General features: G+C 46.1%; 1 protein-coding gene across 6 annotated transcripts in view; it reads left to right on the top strand.

Moving 5' to 3' along the window:
* GATAD2A (GATA zinc finger domain containing 2A) overlaps positions 1-26,715 on the top strand; it is a 97,793-nt gene that overhangs the window by 22,506 nt on the left and 48,572 nt on the right. For all 6 annotated transcript variants that reach the window (XM_040628956.1, XM_040628952.1, XM_040628954.1 and 3 more), the window contains exon 2: positions 15,961-16,049. In XM_040628956.1, the coding sequence (XP_040484890.1) occupies positions 16,035-16,049 (15 nt within the window). In that variant the 5' untranslated portion in view covers positions 15,961-16,034. The remainder of the gene's footprint in view (positions 1-15,960; positions 16,050-26,715) is intronic.

Here is a 26,715-nt window from a genome sequence, read left to right as displayed (position 1 = left end):
ACTCCTAGTGCGAATAGGCACCCACTCACCCCCTCAGGGAGTATGGATGGGGTTCTTTTTAGAGAGAAGATCAGGTGACCCTATCACAAAAGGCAGTGAAAGTGGACGGGTCATCACCTGGGGAAGAGGCTTAGCATTGGGTGAGCATTTCAGATGTGCACCCATCTTTTGTGAAAGTTAAGATGGTGGGAGAGCTTGTCCTCTCCGGTTGCCTTGGTTTATGGCTTAAGGGAAAAAGGAAATTTAACTTGCTTAGAAAAATTAAGGTAACTTTGATCTGTTAAGCCAGCCTTCTGAGTCTATGAACCACTGTTGGCCTTTTTTTTTTTTTTTTAAGTTAACCATTGGTATTTAAGAGCCTAAGCTGCTCTGGAAGGTGCCCCATGGAGTGAAATGCAGTGTAGGGTTCTCATCACCACATGGTGGAATGAACAGAGCAGGAGATGTGTTGGCTTTAGGATTCTCTAGAGCTTCTTAGCAGGCTGGCTGGATTGGGTGACAGCTCAAAGACAGAGATGTCTTTGCAGCCAGGTTGTCCTAGCCCCAGGTTGTGAGTAGCTCTTACTGTATTCCAGTGCACTGTGCAAATGTAATTTTTGTTATATGCCATGATATGAACAAGATGGTGCCTCTGATCTATCTCCCTCCACTCTCCAGTACACTCTTCTGAGAAGGGATTGTTTTCTTGGTCCCAGGAGGTCCACAGCTCTTGTGGGAAAGGTTGGTGATGTTGGACTAGACCATTTACAAGGAGTGTTTCCTTGCACTGGAGCATCAAGGATGGATGGAGTTGGCAGAGAACTCTCCCAGACCTCAGGATTTATGGAAAGTCATAGTGGGAAATAAGGTTTAAAAAAAAAAAATGCAGGTGGTTCCAGTTATTGTTGATGACTTTAAATGGAAGACTGTTTATACTTTATCTGAAAAGCATGGAGAACCCTCCATGGAGATTTGTGAGGAGAATACTCACTGGAATTGAGCAGGGAATCTAGTCAGGAAAAAGGAACATTGATAAAAGGCAGGCATGAACTAATATGGCCTTGAGTTTGCATGGTGAGGAATAAAAAGCAGGAACAGGTGCCAGAGACACTGTGCAAGGAGATCGGGTGAGGATTAGCTGGATACCAGAGGCTGAGAGCAAGTCATCTGTCCATTCAGAAACTGGGGTCCTGGGGCACCGGGGTGGCTTGGTCAGTTAGGCATCTGCCTTCGGCTCAGGTCATGGTGCTGGGGTCGTGGGATCGAGTCCCACATCGGGCTCCCTGCTCGGTGGGGAGTCTGCTTCTCCCTCTGCCCCTCTCTCCCCAACCCCCACTCGTTCTCTCTCTCTCTCTTTCTCACAAAAATAAACACATAAAATCTTAAAAAAAAACCAAAAACCTGGGGTCCCTTCCCTGCTCAGCCTGTGCTATACTCCTGGGGTCTGGTGATGGCCCTTTCCTGGCCTCAAGGGTCTTACGACCACATAAGGGAGATAGGATAGGGTGCCCTGAGAGAGAGGGAAGAGTGTGTATGCGCATGTCTGAGAGGTAGCAGCAGGGTGAGGACTGGAAGGTGACACAGGCTCCAAAATTGTGGGTCTTTGCTGTCAGGGATGCTGAATTTGAGCAAAGGTGAGGTGAGCTGGGTGCTGGAGAAGGTGGTCCGAGGTAGCGTCTACTGCCTGGGAAAAGGTGGGTGTTGGTGAGACAGTCTGGCCTGTGGTGCTGGATGGCTCCTCCTTGTTTTACCTGGCTGGGAGGGAGGGTACAGTGGGCTGAGGCATGAAGGCCCTCTGTGACCTCTAGAACCCTCTTGAATGCAAGGGGTATGTCTGTGAATCTGTCAGATTGTGGCCACCTCCGTTGTGGGGGAAGGTGCAGAACTTGATCTGTTCTTTTTTTTTTTTTTTTTTAAAGATTTTATTTATTTATGTGACAGAGAGACAGCCAGAGAGAGAGGGAACACAGCAGGCGAGTGAGAGAGGAAGAAGCAGGCTCCCAGCGGAGGAGCCCGATGTGGGACTCGATCCCGGAACGCCGGGATCACACCCTGAGCGGAAGGCAGACGCTTTAACGACTGCGCTACCCAGGCGCCCCAAGAACTTGATCTGTTCTTATGTCTCCTCCTCCCAAACTAATTGTGCTTTGTGTTAGAAGAAAGCACAAAAAATAGGTGAAAGAATAAAAGGGACCATCTTGTACATGTAGGAAAAGTTCTGCTCTGTTCCCAGGAGTGAAGTAATGACAGAGGGATGGAACTTGGACACAGCCCGTAGCCTGAGGAATTGTAGCAATTAGACCAGGAACAGGCTCGATTTGATTCCAGTGCCCCAGGAGCTGGTTGGTAACCTGCATTTCCTAGATTCTGAGGATTTTCCAACTGAGGTTTTGGACACTTTTCCAGAGAAACCCAGAGCGATTAAGGCACTTCTCTGAAATATTCACATGAATTATTCCAACAGCTGCTCCTTCCTAATTTGAGAAAGTTTCCTTGTTTCATGCATTGCTGAAATGATTTCAAATCATGGCTGTTTTGGCAGAGTCCAGGGGAGAAGACAGGTGGACATCCCACAGAGTGACAACACTAGTGTTGAGCTGGGGGAGGGCATGTAGTTGCAGGAAGGAAAGAGGTCTTGGGGATTTGGTACTTGGAAAGAAGTGACTTGGGTTCCAGAGTAGCACCTGGTTGGTGATGAACAATACACTGTTGGAGTCCTGATTTTGGGGGGAGGATGGGAGTGAGGAATCAGGTGAGTTAAGTGAGAGCAGCAGCCTGGTGCCCTTTATACAGAACTGGGAGGGCTGGCATGTGTCCTGGCCCCTGCCCACCCTAGGAAGCCCTCCTTGTAGGGCCTGGGCTGTCCCTGAGCCCTATGTCCTCTGCTGTCCTCTCTGTTGTGTCAGTGGCCAAGAGACCGATCTACCTACTAGTCTATGTCTGCTCTGTTTACTGCCTCACACTTGTGGGCGCTGTGCTGTTCTTATGGAAAGAAGGAGAGAACTCTGCACACATGCTCCTTGCTGGGGGACCCTGGTTTGCTCCTGTGACGCACTAGAGTCCGTGGTCAGCATGTGTGTACATCTTAATAGAAATGAAGATGAAAATTGGTTCTGGTTTGTGACCCAGGCTGGCAGTGTTGGTCAGGTCCTTTAAGCCCTTTGGTTTGTACCTTGGCAGGTAAGGGCTCAGAAATATGTGCTTCAACACCTTTGAGGGGTTTTGTGCCTTTTGAAGAAAGGGAGTCATTGAATATGCTACATGGTCCACAGGATACAGCTTGCACAGTTGAGGGTCATTGCTCCATGAAGTTTCTAGCAGTTCAGGAAAGGGTTAAGTTAGTGTGCTCTTAGAAGAGGAATTGTGGGTGTGCTGATCTTTGCTCTAGGAAAATTTCCCAGAATCTTGGGAAGTATCCAGTCTCAGGGTAGATTCAAAGTCAGACTGTCCCTGATGGTACAGTGGTTCAGATTTGAGCCTGGGCCTGGGAGATAGCTGACTTAGGTTTGGATCCCCATTTGACTTCTTAGCCATCTGACCCTGGCCAATCATGTTGACTTCTGTCAGTCTCTGCTTTCTCACCTGTCAAGTCTGGTAATCAGTGGCAGTACGCTTTGTGAAGTGTGGGTAACATTGGAAGTACCCCCATGTGAAGTGTAACATTGGCAGTACCCCGTGTGAAGTGGGTAGCATTGGCAGTACCTCGTTCTGTGGTTATAAGCATTAAATGAAATCAGGCATGTAAAGTGCTGGCTCCCTGACTGATATCAAATAAAGAATTCAATAATTGTTAGCCACTGTTAAACTTTTCTTTTCCTCCTTTAGTAACAGATCTCTTGTCAACCTGTTAAATATGATTCTTTCCATGTCCCAGAAGTTGTTGTCACTGGGCTTTTCTGTAGCAGTTTGAAACAGTGTGCCTAATGGTCACTTTCTTAGTGAAGAGCCAGGCCCTCACCTTCTTGCCCCACTGATGCTTGAGCACTCAGGAGGAGGCTTGGACCATGGGGACAGCAGAGCTCCTGCCTTGGCAGTAGTGTCACTGTGGTCTTGGGGACAGATCTGCAGGGCCTGGGTCTTTGGCTGGATCTTGGTGCTGGATGGTTAGATAGGACCTGGGTCTGTGTGAGGCCGCTGGCGGCAGAGCAGGGCAGTGGGATGGGCCTTGGAGGAGGCAGGAGGGTCTCCTGTAAGGCTGGCTCAGTAAAGATTTATGTGAGTGACCACCACCACCCTTGTGGCCCTGCCCCTCTACACCTGTGCTGGCCTTGCAACCTCCCTTACAGGGAGGTCTGATGGCCTGGGACCCTGGGCGACTTCCCACTGAATGTCTTGCTTGGGGTTGGATTGTCTTGGCAAGACTGTGCTTCAGAGACACTAGAGTGAGGTATTTGGACCTGGCCCACGTAGGACAGTGTTTCTCTGGGATGTGTGGTCTGTATTTTCAACAGCTGATGGTTTAGAACTGTGCCTTTGCCTGGAGGACAAAGTGTATTGGCCATGTGTGTGCCTGTGTGGTGGCCTGAGTGTATTGGTCTTGTGTGTGTACATGTGCTGATTGCCGGTGTGTGTATACGTATGTGCATGCTTGCTGGTATGTGTGTGTGGGGTAGCCCTGTATGTGCTTATGTGTGTGTCTGCTGGCCATACTTGCTGGGATGGAGCCTGACATCTGCAGTTACTCTGGCGTGTGCAAATGGAAGAAAGACACTCCAGTCCATGTTGGACATGAACTTTGTGTGGCAGAGTCCTGCCTTTTGTGGGGCCTCCAGCTTACTCTGGGGTTAGTCTCAGGTACAGGTGAAGTCCCATTGAGGGCACAGTCTGAGCCTGTGTGGTCCTTGCAGATTTCTTTATGCTTTCTTCTTTCAAGGCAGGGGTTTGTGTGACATTTGCATTGTATCTTGTAACACCTCAGAGTTTTAGTACTAAAACCTCTTACCAGCAAGGAGAACTCCGACTGGAAGCATAAGCAGCAAGCAAATTGTGAGACTCTGGTCTCCTTGCCATTGCACCCCAGGAGGTAGGCCCTTAACTCTTGGTAAAGCTTCTGTGAGGGCAGTTAGGCCTTGGCTGCTTTGCTTCTCTTGGAGCACAGTGCTTCAGGCATCTGATCTTCAGTGCAGTTTCCTTCCTGCTCCTTAGATGCTAGCTCTTGGGCCATGTCAGCAGAACTAGCAAGCAGGGCCCTGTGTCCACCCCGTCCCTCCTCTTCCCCCTCCTCGTGACCCTTCTGTGAGGGTAAGTGATGGGAAGTGTCCATGCGGGTACTGGTGAGCTCTGATGGCTGAGAGAAGCCAGGTGTAGCTCACCCTCACCTCCATCTTGGCTTCAGTTTACCCTGTAGGACTGGGGATGGTGAAGAAGTTGATGGTTCTGTGAACACCCTCCCTGAGGAGCTGCTCTGTCCCTGACATCCTCTGATCATACTTTTATTGTTGGAGATACATTGTCAGGAAGGTGTGGCATCTGTTTACATCGTTTCTCAATTTGTTCTTAATTGGTATGTGTAGCGTAAGCCACTATTTACTGATAGATGTTGCCATCGTTATAGTTTCTTCCTTCTCATTTTGCAGTCTTTTAGTCCTGCAATTTTTGTGATTGCTGTGGTACATCATCAGAGTTTGCAGCAGTGATGAAGCATCTGGGGTGAGGAACCAGCTCATTGTCCTGGACTTTGCTCTAAGGCCTCAGCACTCCTGGGCTGGCCATGTGTCTTTAGTCAGGCCATCAGTGTCATGGTGTTGTGGTGGACAGTTCAGCTACTTCTGAGAAGTTACCAGATTGGGGGGGGGGGGTGTGGTGCCTGCCTGGCTCAGTCGCTAGAGTGTGTGACTTTTCATCTTAGGGTTGTGAGTTTGAGCCCCATGTTGAGTGTAGAGATTACTTAAAAATCTTAAAAAAAAAAAAAAAAAAAAAAAAGAGAGAGAGAGAGAGTTACCTGATGGTATTGACTATTTGACTTAGGCCCTAATGGTCCAAGAAACTGAATTGTGCCACTTAGGGAAGCTTGGTTGGTGAGATGGGGTTGTAGGTTGTTTGGTATTTGAAGACCTGCTGTCAGACTGGATTTTTAAAATTCTACCAAGTCCACCTTCCTGTCTGAAACTCAGCTTGAGCACATCTGGAAGGTTTGTGGTTGGACAACACTGACTTTGCTGCCTGCCTGGGTACTCACTAGCACCACTGGATTTGGATTTAGGCAGACCTTTAGTGTTCAGGGAAACTACCAGTTTAAATAGACCTGAGTCACTGCTTCTTGGTCTCCCATTGCCAGCTTAGAAGATAGTACCCTTCTTGGGGATCAAGGTGAGTGGTCACCTGAGGCTCCAGGTCCATCCAGCTGTAGTAGGATGGCTCGTGGGTACTTTCCTTCGCAGTGAGAAGGCAGAGAGAAGAGGTAGGGTGGGGTTTAAGGGTGAAAACTGGAGGTCCTCTCCCATTTATATTTCTTTGGTGAGATTTCTGCCATCCCACCAACTGCTAACTGACCAAAATAGTTGTGTCTTGTCTTGGACTTTTCAAAGATAAGTTATGTGAACTACTGTGGGTAGACTTTGTTTGGATTTCAGGATTGTGAAATTCTTTTCTTCTAGGCCCAGGTCTTCATTGATATGTATACAGTGGGGCCATCTTTAGCATGCTGCTCCCTCTGGGTGCTCTTGAATAACAACAAAAGCTTTCCCTTCTCCCTTCCAAAGAAAAATATTCTGAAAAGATAGGGTTCTTAAACACTTGGGCAGTACTTGCAGAAGATTACCAGATTGTGGCAGTGTATCGGCTCCCCCTCCCTTTCTAAATTTGAGTATAGTTGACACATAATGTTACATTAGTTTCAGGTGTACCAGTGTAGCTGCTTATTCTCCAGGACCGCCTGTTGGAAGATGGCTTGTGGGGAAATAAGCTCAGTGGATGGCCTTTTTGCTGCTCCTCAGCGAGACTTGTTGTAATTTACTGGTCTTTGCCCTGCTCATGAATATGCAGATCAGGGTTCGTCACCAAATGAGAGTGAGTGGATTGCTGATTTAGGGGTTGTCTTCACAGCTTGGAGAAGGTGCTTAGCTGGTGGCTTTGTTTCTGCTTGCATGGTGCATGCAGGCTCCAGACCATCCAGACCTGGTCGAGGAAGCACCTGATGCCTGTGGCTAGGGCCCATGATGCCTCCGTGGTAGTAGAAGATAACTGTCATTGGTGAAAGAAGGATTCCCACCTTTCCAGGAGGTTCCCTTTATGATAAGTAAGGTGTTGCTTCTTTAAAACAAACTCAAGAAAACTTGTCATAAGAATAGAATGGCTGGAGGTTTTATTTCTTGACATGAAAATAAACACAACCTGGCAGCCAGCTATAAAGCTAATATAGCTGATTGAGATCCTGCAAGACAGGGAGGCAGATCCTGCAAGACCTGGATGATATGTTCTTAGGAACAAGGCTGGCTGCCATTAGATTTTCTGTTGGCTGCCTCATAGATGGAGAAGATATCTTCTGCAGGTGGGATTTTTTGTGATCCTCACCCCCAAATTTTCCTGTTTTGTCTGGTCCTGGAGACTCAGGACCACTCCTTACCTATTTCAGGAGGATTCTTTGCCTGTTTTGCAGTCACAGGTCACACAGAGACATATGTGTTTGCAAATGAGACTGACTGCCTGCTTGCCTTGCCCTTGGCAGGGAACCCCACACATTTTTGCTCCTCTTACTTTTAATTTATCCTGGAGCAGTTGACCAAGAGATAGGGGTGCTCTGGGCATTCCTATCTGAAATCATGGGCAGTGAAATGCCCTCCCTCTGTGCAAGTTGGATATCTCATATTGGGGTCACTTGATATTACTGTTTTTTCTAGGCAACATCATCAATGGACTCAGCCAGCATGGTGAATCCCCTAGGTCTGGCTCTGGCTCACTAGATAGGTGGGCTTGGTGCTCAAAAGTTGAGGGGGGGGGTGTACAGTGTTTTCCTTTTCACTGATGGTGATTGGCGGGTACACAGTTTGGGCTAATTACATGGACCTCCCTTGTGTAGAGTTCGTTGTGTCAGGAGCTCAGGGCTTGCACCCCTGGTGGACCTGTGTAAGTTTCCACATCTAGCCCAGGTGCTCCAAGGAATAGGTTTGGTTTGGGCTGTGGTATCTCTAGCTTCCATTTTAGGAAATGTTTATGTCCAAGATAAGCTAGTCATTTTTACCATTCACCCACCAGCCATTGCTTGATTCCCTTGGTTCTTGGATGTGAGATGGGGCTGGAAGGGGTATATCCCAGGGAGATAGGGTGCATTGGGAAGTCAGAGCTGGGGTGAGATAGGCATACTTAAAGTCCATCTGAGGCATATTGTTTACTGCTGCTCTCATTTTACCATTCTAAGTTTTTCCAGTGTCATTTTGTGTCGTTTATTTGGAGAGTGGAAGGAAGGATTGGTTGATAGTGGAGTATGTCAGGGACATGGCTGGTCTGGGAAGCAGGGTTCTAGAGTCAGTCATACATTTGGCTGTGGATATACAAGGCTTATGGGCTTTGTTCTATACACACTTTGGCCCCAAAGGGTTAAAATAATGTGTGTGGTTCTACCTTAAGAGACATTGTGCTGAGTGAAATAAGTCAGACACAAAAGGACAAATACTGTATGGTTCCACTTATATGAGGTCCCTAGAGTAGTCAAATTTATGGAGGTAGAAAAGTGGAATGGTGGGTGCTAGGGGCTGGGGTGGGGGTAATGGGAAGTTAGTGTTTAACTGGGGACAGAGATTCAGTTTTGCAAGGTGACAAAGTTCTGGAAATGGATGGTGGTGATGGTTGCACAACAATGTGAATGGACTTAACACCACTGAGCTGTACACTTAACTAGCTTAAATGGTCAATTTGATGTTACTTATATCTCAGTACAGTGAAAAAAAAATGGAACCTTTCTGAATTCAGAAATAACCTGCATCCTTATGAGCATGCATTTTATCCTCCCAAGAGTTAGTTTAGGAAGAAAAGAACAAAGGCACTCACTCACATTTTGATGGCTTAGCTTGTGCTGGCTGGATACTATGAGGTTTTTAAGGAAAAAAAAAGATATGGATATGTGTGATTCTAGAAGGCTCATTGTAACATCATTTTGGGAATGTTGGAGCAAAGAGATTCCATGGGTGTCCTTTGTCCCCATAAGGGTGGGGCTTGGATGCACTTTCTCCAGCTGTGTGGGGTGACATGGGACTCTTAGAGTCTTCAAGGGACTTAGGAGAGCAGAGTCCAGAAACAATCTGAGGTCTTTTCTGCTCTAGTGCTTGGCTTAGAGATTGAAGGTATTCCTTATTTTCCTATGGCTGTTTGTCAGTGAATTTCCTTAATATAGCACATATTGGTGCATGTACACAGAATGGGAGACACCAGTTCTTAGTTTCTCATTATTAACAGAGACGTTATTTCCTCTTTTGTTCTTGTGACATTTTCTTTGAGATGTCCTTTAATAATGTAACACACCAAACATCCTCAGTGCTAAACACTAACGCTTCAGACACTTCCCAGAGTCTCAGACATGTCTAGATAGATATAGACATTTGATTCCTGAGCATTTTAAATATGGGGGTTTATCTGAAGTTTTGAACTTCTGTGTGGACTTGCCAGGGCAACTGCTGGGGGGCAAGGATGGAAACCCTAGATAGGGGTTGAAATATTTTGAGAAACAACATTAATGATACTACTCAAAGCGAGTTGCTTCTGAGAGCCTGCCTGGTGCCAGGGCCTGTCACTTGGTCCTCAGGATGGTTTGAAGGCCTGAGGGTGTGCCCAAGGGATCAGGTGGGCTCCTGCAGCTCATTATAATTCAGGAGGAAGCACTAGAACATTTAGATTTGGTGGTATGAAAGGGAGGGATTCCTTGAATGCCCGGAAAAAAGGGGTATGGTGGAGCCATGCCTTGGAGGGGAAAGGGTTCTGTTGGAAAGACTGTACTGAGTGTTTTAGGATAGGATAGGAAAGGAGGAGGGGAGTACAGGGTGTGGGTGCCATGGGTGCAGGGGTAGGGGTAGCTCATGGTTCTCGGCAGTGACAGAGGAGGCCTTTCCAGATGGAAGGCTGTAGAGGTCTCTGGAATCTCCAAGTGAAGCTCTTTGCCTTTCTCCAAACAGCAGTATAAGGGAGGGTGCGGAGAGCTTCCCCTAGGGGTTGTGGTGGCGCTGAGGCCTTGCCTATCTCCATGTTACTTCTTCCTGGTGTTGACTTGCGATTCTAATTAAGGGTAGGGTTTATATTTATATTGCTGTGTTTTTGCCTCAGGTCCATGGTGGAAACACAGTGGTTGGGTATTTATAACTCACGGAGGATGCCGTTTCCTCCTCTTTCTTCATTAGGCATTGGATAAAGAGATGAACAAGAGCTTTTTCTCAAGAGTGTTTGGGGAAGAGAGCCTAATGGGATGCTGGATGTCAGATGTCAAGATCAGCTGTGCTAAGTGTTGGGGCTGTAGTCCTCAGTGATAGAAGGGGGAATGGGGAGGGACTGGTTAGGGAGAGCATGCTTGAGTAACAGGTGCTTGAGTCTGAAGGAGGAGTGGGAGGAGGGAAGGGCTTTCCTAGTGGTGGGAACACTATGTGGAAAAGCCCAGTGGTGGAGGCAAGATGTGGCAGTATGAAGAATTGAGACAAGGCTACTGTGGTTGGAGCCAGAAATGTCGTGTATGTATACACATATATACATGCATGTCAGATGATTCATAAGGTCATGTGGGCCTAAAGCAGGCAGGGCCTTGAAGGTCAGGGTTAGATGTTACAAGCATTGGGGGGTTTTGAGGGGCTTTAGGAATGGCTGTACTGGCAGCCAGTGGTGAGTGGATGATCCATCCCTCAGTGAGGGCATAGTTACCATGGCCAAGGGAAGACAGGCAGGGACAGATCAGGAGCCTGGAGGGCACATACCCCTGTGAATGCCTCCTAGGTTTGACAGTAGAGACAGGCCAGTTCTGGTTGCCAAGGATGGGCTTGTGTAGCTGGCCTCACTGTCAGCTCCTTGGCTCTCATGGGGCTGGTTCTTTGCCTCTCTAGTATGCCAAGTCACGCTCTCCCCTACCCCGTGGGGACATAGGGTTAATGAGGCTCCCTGCTTTGGAGAGAGCAGGTACTGCTTTGTGCCCTGGGGCTGACACAGAGCTGGAGCATCTCCTTGGTGTGCCTGTGCCCTGACTTTTTGTTGTGGTGTGTCTGGATCACCTCTGTCCCTTTGATACTCAGCACAGCCTGTCAGGGCTGCAGTTTCCTCCTGCTTTCAAGGATCAGGTAGTCTATGTTTTCATAGACTTTGGGGCTGTACTGTCTCTGTTGCTGTAACTCAGTTCTGCCTTACAGGTGGAAGCAGCTGTGGGCATTGCATACTTGGGTGGGTGTGGCTGTGTTCCAGGAATACGGTTCACCAGAACAGCTCGGGCAAGTTTGCCGATCCTGGATTAGAAATGGAATCGTTGGCCCAAGTTAATCATTCCCTAGCCAGGCAGCACATGGAACAGTATGACCTCTGGGCTTCGTCGTGATGTTTTACTGTTGCCCTGCCTCAGTTTCTCCCTTTCTGATAGGGCTGACCAGGGAATCCTGTCCTTGACAACTTCGGTGGTGCAGTCACTAAGACCTTTGCCAGAGAGGATTTAGGTAACCCTTTTCTTCAGGAGCACTCAGTTTTCATGCAGCAAGTAGACTTTGTGGACTTAGAGGGGGGAGAAGGTGAAGGGTATTGTTGGGTTTCATCTTGTAGTTTTTTTGCCTAATGTCATGTTTCCAGAACTGGATTAGAGCCAGGGTGGTAAATATTTGGTTACAGACACAGTTGAAGAATTTTTAGATAGCACAAATGTTTGGTGAGTGCAGATGGTGGTAGAAGGAAACCAGAGGTGAGCAGCTTCCATAGAGCCTGGCCTCAGATGGGGCCCTTTGGGGGTGCCTTGGAGAGCCCAGGCTTCTTAGTCAAATGACTATGGCCCCAGAAACCCATCCCTGTGCTCACCACGGGTGCTGCAACTGGAGTGTATCCGCAGAACTGGAGCTCCCCAGACAGCAGCTGGTTTTTGGCCAGTGTTCCTCCCCTCAAGTTTAAAGGGAGCCAACCTCACTTGCCTGAGCTAGAGAGGATGAAATGGCAACAAAGGACTTCTGTTCCCCAAAGTGCAGTGACTTGATTTCATGTAAATTATTATGGCTACTTTCTTACCAAGTGTGATCTCTCTTAGACTGGGAAATCATTGTGTTTGAGCGGGTTGTCGAGTTGGGGTGGTGTGGGTGTGCATTATACCCAGGTGTGGGGTCAAAGCCACGCCATAAGGATTTATCAAGGGAGTGGAAGAGTCTCTTATGAGTTGGTAATTGTGTACTTAAGGGTTACTTGATACTGTTTTAAATGTATGGGTTGGAAATAAAAACAGTAAAAGCTCTCTAAACCCAGCCAGTGCGGGTGGATGGCAGAACAGTCCAGATGTATCAGTAAAAAGCAACTACAGTTTATTTTAGAGAAATGCTCCTAGTTCTGATGGTGCTAAGTGATCTCTGCTTGGTTTCCGCTCCTTTGTGAATTTCACACTATTTGTATAGAGGGACTGCTGCTGTGGGATCCTCAGATAGGTTCCTTCTCTTTCAACGTTAAATCATCCCCACCCATTCATGCCGTAAATGTTTATCAAGCACCTGGTGTGTGTCCGACACTGTTTTAGGTGCTTGAAATAAAATCACGCATCAGGCAGAGGAGACACCCCTTTCCTTGTGGCCTCTATGTTCTTATTAGGTGAGAACGTCCTTAGACAGTAGCTGCATAATATGGAGTACGCAGAGAGGCCAGGCCTGTGGGAGAGAAGAAGCAGGGTGGGCCTCTGCAAAGGAGACATTGTTGATTGGGGGGGGGGGGGGGGGCATGGACATGGAAGGATCTGCCATCTAGGGGGTGAGAGTGATCAAGGCTGAGGGAGCAGGTGTAGTACAAACAGTGTAGCGGCTGCTGTTAGAATAGACCATAAAGACATTCCTGAGAAATTGTGTGAAGCTGAATATGAACTGGACATTTGCTGACATTTAGGGATTATTATACGACAGTTATGTTTTCAAAGGTCATTTTCAATTTGGGATGGCAGTTGAAGAAGTGATTGTTAAAGTGATAAAGTATCTGGGATTTTGTTTAAAACATAAAAAGACCCCAAGGTGGGAGGGTGCCTGGTGTGTTGGAGGCGTGACGGGGGAAGCCAGCTAGGCTGGGGAAGGATGAGCAGGTGGGCGCAGGGCAGGACTCTGGGGCCAGGAGATGATAGGGCTTCACTCTGAGTAAACACCAAATACGTGTGGCCAGCGGAGGTATGAGAAGCTGTTGGACTTCAGATGTGTTTTATGGCAGAACCAATAGCTTTTCCTGATGGACTGGATAGTGGGGTAGTCTTACGAAGAGGGCAACTCCAGCTTTTAATCTGAGCAGCTGAAAGACTGGGTTTGCCATGAGCTGAGATGGGGAAAGCCATGGTTGAGTGTGAAAGTGGGAATTTATGTTAAAATATCGTGCACATTGCGTTCTGTCCTATGATGCAGGATATGTGTTGTGATAACACATTAAGATGGCCTTCTTCCTTGTAGGGTTAACTGTCCAGGAAGTTGTCCAGTGTGTCTTGTAGTCTTGCAGAGTGGGATACTGGATCTTTGTTGAAAATCAGTTGTCCACAGGTGCATGGGTGTATTCTGTTCATACATCTCTCCACTTTTTCACACTGTCTTGGTTACTGTAGCTTTTTTTTTTTTTTACGGGGAGGAGGGAGGGGCATAGGGAGAGTGAATCTTAAGCATTCTCTATGTTCAGTGCAGAGCCCATTGCGGGGCTTGATCTCATAACCCTGAGATCATGACCTGAGCCAAAATCAAGGTGCCCCTTGGTTACTGTAGCTTTATGGTAAGTCTTGAAATCGGGTAGGGCAGGTCCTCCAAATTTGTTCCTCTTTTTCAGTTGTTTTCACTATTCTAGGTCCTTAGCATTTCTGTGTAAATTTTAGAGTCAGATTGTTCTAAAAAAAAAAAAAATTCTGGTAATTTTTTATTGGGTCTGCATTCAATCTGTGGATCAATTTGGGGGAGAATTGAGACCTCCTTACTCAGGGACAAGGCATATCTTCATTTGGGTTTTCTTTCAGTGACGTCTTATTGTAGTTCCAGTTTATGGGTCTAGAATATCTTTTTTTTTTTTTTTTTTTTTTTTTTGGTGGGCATCGAAGCAAAGTTTTTTGAGTGACATCAAAGTGATAGCACAAAGTTCCTGAGGAGGGAGGTGACCCAAGAGGGTTGTCCTTGAACATCTTTTTAAAAATTAAATTTATCCTGGGGCTCCTGGGTGGCTCAGTCAGTTAAGCGTCCGACTCTTGATTTCCACTCAGGTCATGATCTCAGGGTCCGGGGATGGAGCCCCATGTCGGGCTCCTTGCTCAATGGGGAGTCTGCTTGAGGATTCTCTCTCTCTCCTCTCCCTCTGCCCCTCCCCTCCGTGTGTGCGCACGCTCACGCACACACCCCCTCTCTCGAAAATAAATAAATAAGGTTAAATTTAATTTTTTTAAGATTTAAGTATTTCATGTTTATGCTGTTGTAAATGAATTTTTAAAAATCTGTGTATGGAAATACTGCTGACTTGTATTGACCTTGTTCCTGAAGAGGGTAGGTGTTCGGAAAGCTGCTTCTGGGCTTTTTCCCCTCCATGCCAGAGTGAGGCCATGGCTCAGGAGATATGAAAGAACTAGAAAACTGTGTTTTCTGGCCTGAATGGGGCCAAAAAAGAGTGTCAGAAAATGCCCCCCTCCCCAGGAACTAGCCCTGGTGGTGGCTGCAGCTGGCCTTGGGCCTCACTGAGGAGGATGCCATGTGCTCCTCAGTGCCCAAAGGTCTTTCCATAAAGTTCACTGATATTTGCTTATTTTGCAAGTTCTCCTGTGGGAGTGTTTCTCACTATCCATGAACTGTGAATTGCTGTGAACCCAGTTTAAAAATAAAGGTTTCATATCAGAGCCAAGCTCCTGGTAGTCATGTGGGCGCAAAGAATGACAACAGAGGTGATACTGACAATATTCGGCAAGCTACAACTGACAGCATTGCCTAGGAGTCAGGGATTTGGCTGGTTCTCTAGGTTTAGCCTCTGTGGGTGGAGCCCTGCATCTCTGATGTCACAAAGGAGGGGGGAAGTCCTAGGGCCACACTGTCTTCTGTGACCTTAGGAGAGTTCTGAACATTCTTGATCCTTAATTTTCCTGTCTGTAAAACAGACAGCTCCTTCCTCCCTGGGCAGTTTTGTAATCCCTGTGGAAATGATCCCCAGAGTAAAACTTTGAGTTGCCCTATGGAGGTAAGGTCTGCCAGGCTCCAGGCACTTTGCACCCTCAGCTTCTTGAGGGCAAACCCTACAACGGCCTGGAATGGTGGATTGTTTGCCAGGGAGCCTGGACCGGGGAGCAAAGAGGTCATGTCTGTAGAGGGAGACCTGGGTAACTCTGGGCAAATTCCTGAATATTGGACACATCAGATTCCTTATCTGTAAAATGGGGATGATTGCGTAACACCAAGATTGTTCTGGGGAGTCAAAGAGATAGGGAGTTTTAGCATAGTAACTGGAACTCGCTACTGAGCACCTATTAAATTCTAGATATTACTATTTCTCGTATTAATGTTATTACTGTTATAACAAAAACGTTTAACCATTTTCTGTATATTCAGTATGTCAGCATGTAGCTGCTTATTACCACCTCATGTCTCTGTCCATATTGCTGAAGTCAGTATCTGGGATGCTAGGGTTTATTGGTTAGCACTGTACAGGGTCATAGGTCAGAGAGTAATAGAAATTTATTTCCTCAGCCCCCCCCCCCCCCCGGTGTAAAGTAGCAGAGGCAGAGATGTGGTTGAAATCTAAAATTTTGCTATGTAATTCCAGGGATGGGAGATACTAAAAATTGTCCATATATTCCGGAAACTTTCCTTGGAAACTCAGTGTTTCTTTTTCTGTCCTTTACTTTAGGTTGGTCAGCACGTTGACACAAGTTGCCTTTTGACGTAGCTGCCGCCATGGCCAGCTGGTAGGACCAGCATCCCATGCACAGAAGCCAGGTGAGTGTTTGGGGTCTGGTATCTGTGGAATGAAGGCTCTTGACTTGTCCAGCGAGCCTCATTCAGCTCCTTGGACATTTGAAACTGAGCACTGCTTCAGAAGCTTATAGCCGCCATCCTAGAGGAAATGGAGGGATGCAAGTTCCTCCAGGGTTGTGTACTGGGCTGTCACCACGGGATCACCCAGGCCCTGCCTGTTGCTTCCAGTGAGGCCATTTACTCTCCCTTCCTGTCTCAGGGTTCACTCACTTGAAAAGCCCAGGCCTAAATAGAATAAACCTTCCTCGGAGTATCAGGAGCAGAGGATAATTGTGGCCAGGTGGCTTTTGCCCTCTGGCCATTTTTGTGATTTCCCAACACTGACCAAAATGAGTAGAATTTTTCCCTGACCACTGTCTGTGCCACAGGGTCTGGCACTGGTGCTTGGAGCTGGTTGCCCTGACCCCCGACTCACGCCTGTGAGGAAACTGAGCCGGCCTCACCCTGCTTAGGGCTCTCAAGTGGATTCTCAAGGGCTGTCAGAACCCAGCAGGACAGATCTTGACACCTGGTTGGGATCTTTGTCTTGTTACCAGCAGGGTGTGGCCAGCCATGTTTTGGCCCAGGACTGTCTGTCTGGAGAAGATTGTAGAACTAAGAGTTAGAACTTGAAGGCAGGTTGGCGGGAAACTTCCTTGGTTGGGTGAGCTGCTTCCTTTTCCAGGCCAGCCAGCAGGTGACTTGCTGAGGGGTGCATGCCCCTCTAACAGCGCCATCGCTGCATGGGATGAGAACCAGCTGCCTGGATTTGCCCGCTTCTTGACTAGAGTTGGGATTGGTTTTGTGAAGTTTTGGCTTTTATTTGCATATAGCAAACAAAACAAAACAACATGAGCATGGTCAAGTAATGCTGTTAGTGGGAAAACATTTCCAGAATGTTCTTCTAACAAACAAGCTTTACCAGTGCTTTAAAAATTTTTTTTTTAATTTTATTTATTTGAGAGAGAGAGAGCGAGCAAGTGCAATTATGAGTTGGGTGGGGGGCAGAGGGAGCAGCAGACTCCCTGCTGAGCAGGGAGCCCAGCTTTAAAAATTTTTCTTAACAATCAAGATATAATTTGTTTACCATGCAGAATTTGTCTACTGTACATTTCACCCATTTATAGTATACAATTCAGTGATTTTTTTTTTTTAAATTTAAGAGTTGTGCAACCATCACCTCTGTCTAGTTCCAGAGCACTTATCACCCCAAAAAGAAACTCCATCCTCATTAGCTGTCACTCCTTCTTACCCCTCTCCCACTAACCTGCTTTCTGTCTCTATGCATTTGCCTGTCCTGGACGTTACATATCAACAGAGTCATACAATATATAACCTTGTGTGTCTGGCTCTCTCAGCATAGTTTTTGAGGTTCATCCACATTGTAGCATGATTCAGTGCTTCATACACTTTTATGGCTGAGTAATAATTCCATCACATGGATGGACCACTTATTCATTCATCCGGGATAAATTTGGGTATTTCCACCTTTTGGCAATTGTGAATAGTGCTGCTATGAACATTTGTGTACACAATATGTGTGGATGCATGTTTTGTTCCTTTGGGTATATACCTAGGAGTGGAATTGCTGGGTCATATGGTAACTGTTGAACATTTGGAGGACCTGCCAGACTGTTGTCGTGGCAGCTGTACCATTTTACATAGCCCACCCCTACCTGAGGCCCCCAGAGTTCTCTGGAGACAAGAAGTGACCTAAAGTCTGTGCTGGTTTCCTAGAGCTAAATGAGGATTGGATCATCAGTGTTGATGCTTGATACCTGGTCCTAGTGGCTTGTTACTTGGTGCTGGTGGCATAGTGGGACATCCACAGAGGGTGGGCCTGGCACTTGGCTGTTGACAGGCTATCTTTAGACATTAGCATTTAAAAATCAAGGAATTTTACATCTGAAAAAGGTCTCACTTGAACCCCAGCCCCGTGGGGTTAATGACTGCCCTTGTCTTGTAGCTTACTTTCTTATCTGAAGGCAGTGGCCTGGCCTAGGGTTCTCTGAGGTTCTAGGGTGGGTGCGCCCCCCTCTGCCTGGTTCTTTGTTAACTCAGAGGTAGTGAGTAATTGCTGAATGAATGAATGAATGAATGAAAATGAATGAATGAAACAAACAAACAAACCAACCTCTTCCTTCCCTGTCACAGGGCTGACAGGGAAGACACAGCCATAGCATTAGAAGTGGACGGTTGGGGGTTTAAACTCCTGGAAGTCATCCTAAGTATTCTTTCTGGCCTTGCCTCTCCCCATCCAGTACATGAAGGGGCTTGATAGGAAAGGGACAGTCTGTGAACAGTTATGGCATGTGATGGCTAATGCCAAACAAGCAAAAACACCCTTGAATAATTATTTTTTAAGATTTATAAATATGTCAGCTTGTACTTTTTGTAGTGTTGTGTAAGTTACCTCAGCAAATTGATTTTGGGTTTTCTCTGGTTAATACCAGCCTGCACCCACTTTCAGTTGTACCATGGCCTGTGGTCATCTAGGGTCTCTAGGGTCTCCCCATTTCTGCCACCCAGGATTCAGTGGGCACAGAAGAGGAGCAGGGCAGGAGGAAGGCTGGCTCCTGGCGAGCCCTGAAGCACACACATAGCCCCCACACAGCGCTCCACCCTGTACACAGTTGAGGTGTGCACATCTTGGGTCAGGCTGCCTGCTTGGGCTAATGGATGTGGCATCTGCCCCTTGAATTTTGCTTGTCAGGAACCATATTTGTTCAAGTACACACTGCTCATGTGCAGAATGACTAGCCTTATGTTGGGTTCTAAGGATTAAAAATGGGTGTGACTTACAGAAAAACAGTTCACAGAGAAAGTGAATGCAGATGGTCCTAACCAAAGTATGGAAGATGCTCAGGTCTTTCTGATACTAAGAACAATGCTCATTGGAGCTTCCCCAAAACAACATTTCTGACCTTTTGTCCCCAGAGGTGGATACCAATCTGTTGGTGGAAATCAGCCACTGCCATATGTTGCTTTTGGAGGTTCACAACTCCTCAGAGAGAGATTGGCTTACCCTTTGCTCCAGAAATTCCACTTCTAGAAATGTATCACAAAGATACACTGTCAAAAATAAAAATTGTGACAAGGATGTTCATTACAACATTCTGAAGTAGCGAAGCTGGAAATGACTTAGATGTTTGTCAGTTGGGGCTGGAGACGGGTGGGGGTGGATCTCCTGGTGGGGTGGCGTCAAGCCCCTGAAAGAAAGAAGGAGACGTCCTCATGTGATGGTAACAGGAATTCTAGGGTGAAATCAGAAGTGGAAAAAACAAGGTGGAGGATAAATAGATAATAGTGCACTTACCTATCCAAGGGAAGGTGGGGGGACATGGATGTATGTGTGTATGTTTGCTTGTATTTTATTTTTAAGTATAGGAAATCTAAACCATAAATGAACAACATGGTCATTTTTGGGAGGAGGGCTGAGAGGAGACAGGGTTATCAGGAGATGTCCCTGGCTTTCTTTTCTCTGTAGCACCAGATGGGTGTTTTACATAATTATAAACACGAGTATGGCAGATATTGTGAGGAGGGGGGAGAGAAGTGACCCCTAAAAACCAGAAGCAAAAGGAAATGAATATGAATCTAGGTATATGTCAGTCGTGACTCAAGTTGGTGACTTAACGTTTCAGAGAGGATTTCCTTCGCTAGACTTTTAAGCAGAGTAGACTGTAAATGTTTTAGTAATATGCCATAAGGGCAAAAACTTCTTTTTTAAAAATCATTAACTATTTTTAGGAATTATTTTTGGTTTTAGGTTAATAATACCAATAGTCTTACTGTTATATACAGTAGTACCTTCTTCCCTACAAGGACACTTTCCAGGACCATCATGGGATGCCTGAAAATGCAGATAGTATCAAACCCTATATATAGTATGATTTTTCCTATACATGTATACTTACAAAGTTTAATTTAAAAGCAAGGGACAGTAAGAGATTAACAACAATAACTAATAATAATAGAACTGTTATAGCTATACTAAAATAAAAGTTGTATGAATGTGATCTCTTGCTCTCAAAATATCTTAGTACTGTACTCACCCTTCTTGTGATGATGTGAGATGATAAGATGCCTGTATGATGAGATGAAGTGAGGTGAATGACGTAGGCATTGCGACATAGCATTAGGCTGCTGTTGACTTCTGTTGGTATGCCAGAGGATCATCTGCTCCTGGACCATGATTGACCAACCGCAGGTAACTGAAATTGTGGATAAGTGGGGACAACTATATTGTAGGAGAAAACAAGTAGTTGATGTCTTTAAGAGTCAGAATTTTCAGCATCAAAGAAAAATACAAGTATAAAATCAAAGCACTTAAATTAAAACGTTTTAATTCTAAATCTGCGTTGGGAATGTCCTGATTGTGTAAGACTACCAAGAGCTTGACAGATGAGTCTGAATAAAAACGGATTCCCAAGTTGGAGCATCAGATGTTTTAAAAATCCACTGGTTCGTTTATGTTGGTGCTTAAAAGGAAGAAACTCGCTGGTCCTCTTTGCAGGGTGCTAGGGAACCCATTCATTTTGAAAACTGGTAAATAGAAACTAGCATTTATCCTTTCTCTTTTCCGTGGACTGAACTGTCAAGGAACAAAATAGGGTGAGAGCAAGTTTCCCTCACAGGTCAGTGCTGCCCTACAGAACTTCCTGGAACTCCCTGTACCCTCACTGTGTCCAGTGTGGCACCTGGAATAATTTGAAGAAGTCAAATTTTCATTTTATTTAATTTTAGTCTATTTCAGTAGCCACATGTGGCTAGTGGACAGTGCAACCATTAACATATTCTGGCTAATTAAAATGAAATGATGGAATTATAAGCTTTTAAGTTTTCAGACACCTAATGAAATGGTGAGTCTAGACAGTAATCTTCCATGGCTGCCTGCCCTCAAGAAGGGTGTGCGTATTTCTGGAGTGATGTGTGCTTGGTTGGGCCTCAAAATCTAGTTTACAGTAAATCAGGGGCATGTTGCGTTATACCACAGGGATGCCACCAGCAAACCCGACTGTGGGAAACAGGATAAATAAATGTATGGTTGAAAGGAAAGGTTGAGGGGGCACCCATAGATTTCAACCAAGTGTGACTGACAAAGATTAAGAAATGCTTGTTAAGGGGCGCCTGGGTGGCTCAGTCGTTAAGCGTCTGCCTTCGGCTCAGGGCGTGATCCTGGCATTCTGGGATCGAGCCCCGCATCAGGCTCCTCTTCTAGGAGCCTGCTTCTTCCTCTCCCACTCCCCCTGCTTGTGTTCCCTCTCTCGCTGGCTGTCTCTCTCTCTCTCTCAAAAAAATAAATAAAATCTTAAAAAAAAAAATGCTTGTTAAATTGTTGGAGGTCAGCTCATGGGATTGTGGTTTGTTTGTGCTGTAGAGATAAATGCTGGCCAGTTCATTCATAAAATGAATGCTGTGTAGGATTTGCTTCATAGGAGCTAGTAGGGTGTGGGGGAAGGCCGAGCGTGGAAGACCTGCAACCTGGGTGGTGCATGTGCACTGTGAGTCATGCCCTTCTTGCTACCTCTGTGGGTATGTTTGCAGTTTTCCATAATCGAAGATTGGAAAAATGGACTTAACTCAGGCATTCCCTCAGGGAGCTTTATAACATGTCACCCAGGGCAGGGGAGACAGCTTTTTACAAAAGTGAGAGTGGTGGCCACTTGTGGTTAGTTTAAATTCAAGCAGAAAACCTTCAGAGATTCTGGAATTGTTGTGAGGGGCTGTAGCTGGTGGCCTGTCAGGTGGAAAAGCCTCTGATTACAGCATTGTTACTTTCTGTAATAATAATACTCACAGCTATTTCAAAGAGCCTTCAGAGAGCATTAGTGATAAAGTGGGTATTGTTCCCATTTCACAGGGGAGGAAACTGAGGTGAACCAGGCATTCTGGTTTCTACCTGATGCACTGTGATCCTGATGGCACCTTCCTTTCCCTGAGCCTCTGGCCTCCCTCCCCAGTACTTGGAGCTCATTTTACCACTGCATGTGCTTCTTCACCTCAATACTTTGACTCTGTGATATCCCATACTTTGTTTTCTGACATAATATATTTTTGATTAGAGACCAGTCTCACCTCATTGGTGTCATCTCTCCATAGTAGCCATAGCTAGTTGAGAGTGGATAAAATAGATGGTTTGATCCTGTGTGTGGTCTAGGGACCTCATTCTGTGTCTCTCGGCCTGGTGTCCATTGTCCACCTACCTGCCTACCTCCTTGTGTATCTTCCCAGAGTTTCCTGGGAGGGGAGGCCTGTCATGGGGTCTAGTCAGCCCCCTGGTTCCTGGTAGAAACTAAGCAGGTATTTGGACGAACGAGTAAAACACCTCTGTGACTGAGGTGGGTGGCACATTCCCAGAAGTGTATTAATATAAAACCGTAGCGTGTGTTGTTTTGGTTTTAGGGAGTGTAAAGTCTGTAATGAACCTGACTTAAATCGTGTTCTGCTGGTGGTGGTTTGTGTGGTCCCAATTATCTGAGACCTTGCCCTCTTTTGCCTTGGCTTCCCATTGCTAAATTGATCTTTGCCCACGTGGCCCTGCTCCCAGGCATTAGCTCCTTTGCTTGGAGGCAGTTCTTAGTTGCCACTTGTGTGGTGGGTTTGTTGTGACTTCAGTCGCTGTGAGAACTGGATGGTTGATTCACAGAACCTAAAATTCACCATTTTAGCCATTTTAAAGTTGGCATTTAGGGGCGCCTGGGTGGAGCAGTCGTTAAGCGTGTCTGCCTTCGGCTCAGGGCATGATCCTGGCGTTATGGGATCGAGTCCCACGTCAGGCTCCTCCGCTAGGAGCCTGCTTCTTCCTCTCCCACTCCCCCTGCTTGTGTTCCCTCTCTCGCTGGTTGTCTCTGTCAAATAAATAAATAAAGTCTTTTAAAAAAAATAAATAAAGTTGGCATTTAATACACTCACAATATTGTATGATCATCTCTGTCAAATTCCAGAATGTTTTTATCCCCAAAAGAAGCCCGTACCCATTAGCAGTCACTCCCCACTCCTCTACCTCTGTTCACTTCAGGGCCCTAGCAACCACTAATCTACTTTCTGTCTCCATGGATTTGCCTGTTCTGGGCATTTCATATAAATGGAATCATTTTTGATTCTGTGTGACCTTTTTTATGTGGCTTCTGTCACTCAGCATAGTATTTTCACTGTTCATCCACATTGTGACATGAATCAGAACTTCATTCCTTTTTACGAGTGAATAATATTTCATTGTACGGATATATAATTTTGTTCATCGTTCATCTGTTGATGGACATTTGGGTTGATTCTGTTTGTTGACTGTTGTGAGTAGTGCTGCTTTTAACTTTTTTTTTTTTTTTAAAGATTTTATTTATTTATTTGACAGAGAGAGACAGCCAGTGAGAGAGGGAACACAAGCAGGGGGAGGGGGAGAGGAAGAAGCAGGCTCACAGCGGAAGAGCCTGACGTGGGGCTCGATCCCAGAACGCCAAGATCACGCCCTGAGCCGAAGGCAGACGCTTAACCGCTGTGCCACCCAGGCGCCCCTGCTTTTAACATTTTTGTATAAGTTTTTGTGTGAATATGTTTTCACATCTCTTAGCTTATGTACCTAGCGGTAGAATTGCTGGGTCATAAGGTAATGCTGTATTTAACTTTTTGAGAGACTGTCAGACTGTTACTCACATCACTGTGCCATTTTATGTTCCCATCAGCAATGTATGAGGGTTCCAGTTTCTCCACCTCCTTGGCAACACATGTTTTTTCTTCCTTTTCCTTTTTTTTTTTTTAATTATAGCCATCCTAATGGGTATGATGTAGTATCTCATTGTGGTTTTGATTACCATTTACCTGATGACAAATGTTGTTGAATATCTTTTCATGTGTTTATTGGCCATTTGTATATCTCCTTTGGAGAAATGTCTCTTCAAGTCCTTTGCCTGTTTTTGAATTGGATGTGTTGTTTAATTGTTCAGAGTTCTTTATATGTTCTATACATTGGACCCTTATCAGATAGATGATTTGCAAGTATTTTCTCCCATTTTGTGGGTTGTTATTCTCTCTCTTTTTTTAAGGTTTTAAGTAATCTCTACACCAAATGTGGGGCTTGAAGTTACAATCCCGAGATTGAGAGTCGAACACTTCTGACTGAGCCAGCCAGACCCCCCTCACTCTCTTGATAGTGTCCTTTGCACATTAGATTTTAGTTTTGATGGGGACGCCTGGGTGGCTCAGTCGGTTAAGCATCTGCCTTCAGCTCAGGTCACGGTCCCAGGGTCCTGGAATCAAGTCCCACATCTGGCTCCTTGCTTAGTGGAGAGCCTACCTCTCCCTCAGCCCCTCACCCTGCTTGTGCTCTCTCCCCTCTCTGACAAATAAATAAATAAAATATCCCAAAAAAAAAAAGATTTTAATTTTGATGAAGTCCAGTTTGCCTTTTTTTTTTTTTTCCTGCTGTTGATAATGTGCTTTTGGTTTCACATTTAAGAATCTGTTACCAAATCCAAGGTCATGATTTACCCTTCCTTTTTTTCTAAGAGGTTTATAGGTTTAGTTTTAGTTTTTTTGTTTTTTTTTTAAGATTTTATTTATTTATTTGACAGAGACAGCCAGCGAGAGAGGGAACACAAGCAGGGAGAGTGGGATAAGAAGAAGCAGGCTCCTAGCGGAGGAGCCTGATGTGGGGCTCGATCCCATAACGCCAGGATCACGCCCTGAGCCGAAGGCAGACGCTTAACGACTGCACCACCCAGGCGCCCCTATAGGTTTAGCTTTTAATAGTTAGGTCTTTGACCTGTTTTGAGTTAATTTTTGTTAAAAGGTAAGGGTTTTGGTTTTGATCCTTATCTTTTTTACTGGCATGAAAACATTTTGGCTTATTTAACCAGGAAGGGAGAGATTGATAGCTAGGAATTCTGAAAATACTTTTTCTTATGTTTAACACATATATGTTGAGCATTTATTCTGTCCTGGGCTCTAGGATGGTAGCACTGAACAAAGAGGTGTTCCTTGTCTTATGGGAGATGGGGTTAGGAGGGTACACAGAGATGAGTAAATAGAATGTTAAGTGGTGATGAAGTGGGAAAGAGGTTAAAAATCCACGGAGGGTGTTATGTGGAGGGGAGATAATGTCATTTTGCTGTCTCAGCTGAGACCTGAAAAAGAGGGTAGTTCAGAGACCTGGGGGAGGAGCCTTCCAGGCAGAGAGAGCAGGAAGTGCAAAGGCCCTGGGGTGGGAGTGAGCTTGACTATCAGGAGCAGCCAGAATGTCAGTGTGGCCTAAGAGAATGGGGTCAGGATGGAGTGGGGCACAGGTTGCCAGAAAAGGTCAGAGAGGCTGACCTGACCTTAAGGCTGTGGGGAGGGCCTTGCTTTTACCTTGAATAGTATCTTTTACAAAAGGACCACTTAATGTGATACCCTCCAGCGCAGTTTTGCTGTTTCCTGGTGATTGTTGTAGGTATCTGAACAACTCCCTGCCCGAGGAAAGATTTCCACTTACCGGGTAGAGGCAAAAGTGGGATTTCTGCTTCAGCTCTCGCAGCTGTGCAGAAAGTGCCGAGAGAACTTTTCATTGGTAGCAACTGTGGGCTTTATTGAGACCAGAAACTTAGTCCTAAAAGTATGTTTCCCTGCTGGCTCTGATCCTCCTGGGTCATTTGCTGGTGTGCTGTGATACCACAGAATATGTGCAGGGAGGAGCTTGACAAAGGAAGTCCAGGAAAGGCCTCCAGGTGTTACCATATTGCTGGGTGCCCTGATGAAAATGACAAAAGAGTCACCCCGGGTTCTCCCACTTTCTCCTCATATCTCCTCTTAGGAACGGAGGTGAGTTTTTTAGTCCTTCCTGCACTTGTCTGTGCAAAACCTTCCTGCCATTTCCAGCCACGGGCCTCAGTGGAACTGGTGGTTAGAGCTGTGGCTTGGCCCTAAGGGAGTTGGCACTTGAAGGGTTAAGGCTTCCCATTTTGTGATGTGACACCCGATGGGCACACTGCACATGGCATGGAAATGGCAGGTGTAACCCTTTGTAGGCCATGGAGGCACATGGCCCAGGAGGCAGCTGGGAAGGAAAAGAGGGCTATTCCTTCCTCATGGGAGGCAAATGTACCAACTAGCCCTTAGAGTGACATCCAGCGCCGGGGTGACTCCTGGTTACTGTTTCCCTGTGGACATTTAATATTGCTCAGATTCCCCTTCACAGGCAGTACCTTTGTTTCTATGTTGTGTGTTCCCGCAACAGCATCTGTTACTTTCTGGCTGCAGGGTTGGGCTTTGGCCCAACGGCCCTGGCTGCTGGCAGTTCAGACGCTTATGTGGAGCTACTTCCAGGTGGGTGGTGTTCGGTGCTCACCGGGCACTTTGAGAGCCAAAAGCCAAATCCTTATCTCCAGTGTGAGCCTGGAGGAGCTACTGTAGTTTTAAAGACACTTGCTACCAGTCTTTCCGCCTCTTAACATGTGATCAGTGTAGGTGCACTTTTCTCCTACTGTGTGCTGCGACTGGAGGTGAAGACCGGCTTTCATCTCATGTGTCTGGGAAGGGGTGCTCAGAAGCCAAGGCACGGGGCTAGGGTGGAGATGTAGTTGAAGGGGATCTGTGTGATCCACATTATTTCCTGTTTTCAGAGGTTTGCAGGAGATTGGCTGTGTTTAAGGGAAGATAAAAATATATTCCCTAC

The sequence above is a fragment of the Ursus maritimus genome, unplaced genomic scaffold (assembly GCF_017311325.1).
Source record: "Ursus maritimus isolate PB19 unplaced genomic scaffold, ASM1731132v1 scaffold_14, whole genome shotgun sequence".
NCBI lineage: Eukaryota > Metazoa > Chordata > Mammalia > Carnivora > Ursidae > Ursus > Ursus maritimus.
This window is presented reverse-complemented; position numbering and strand designations above follow the sequence as displayed.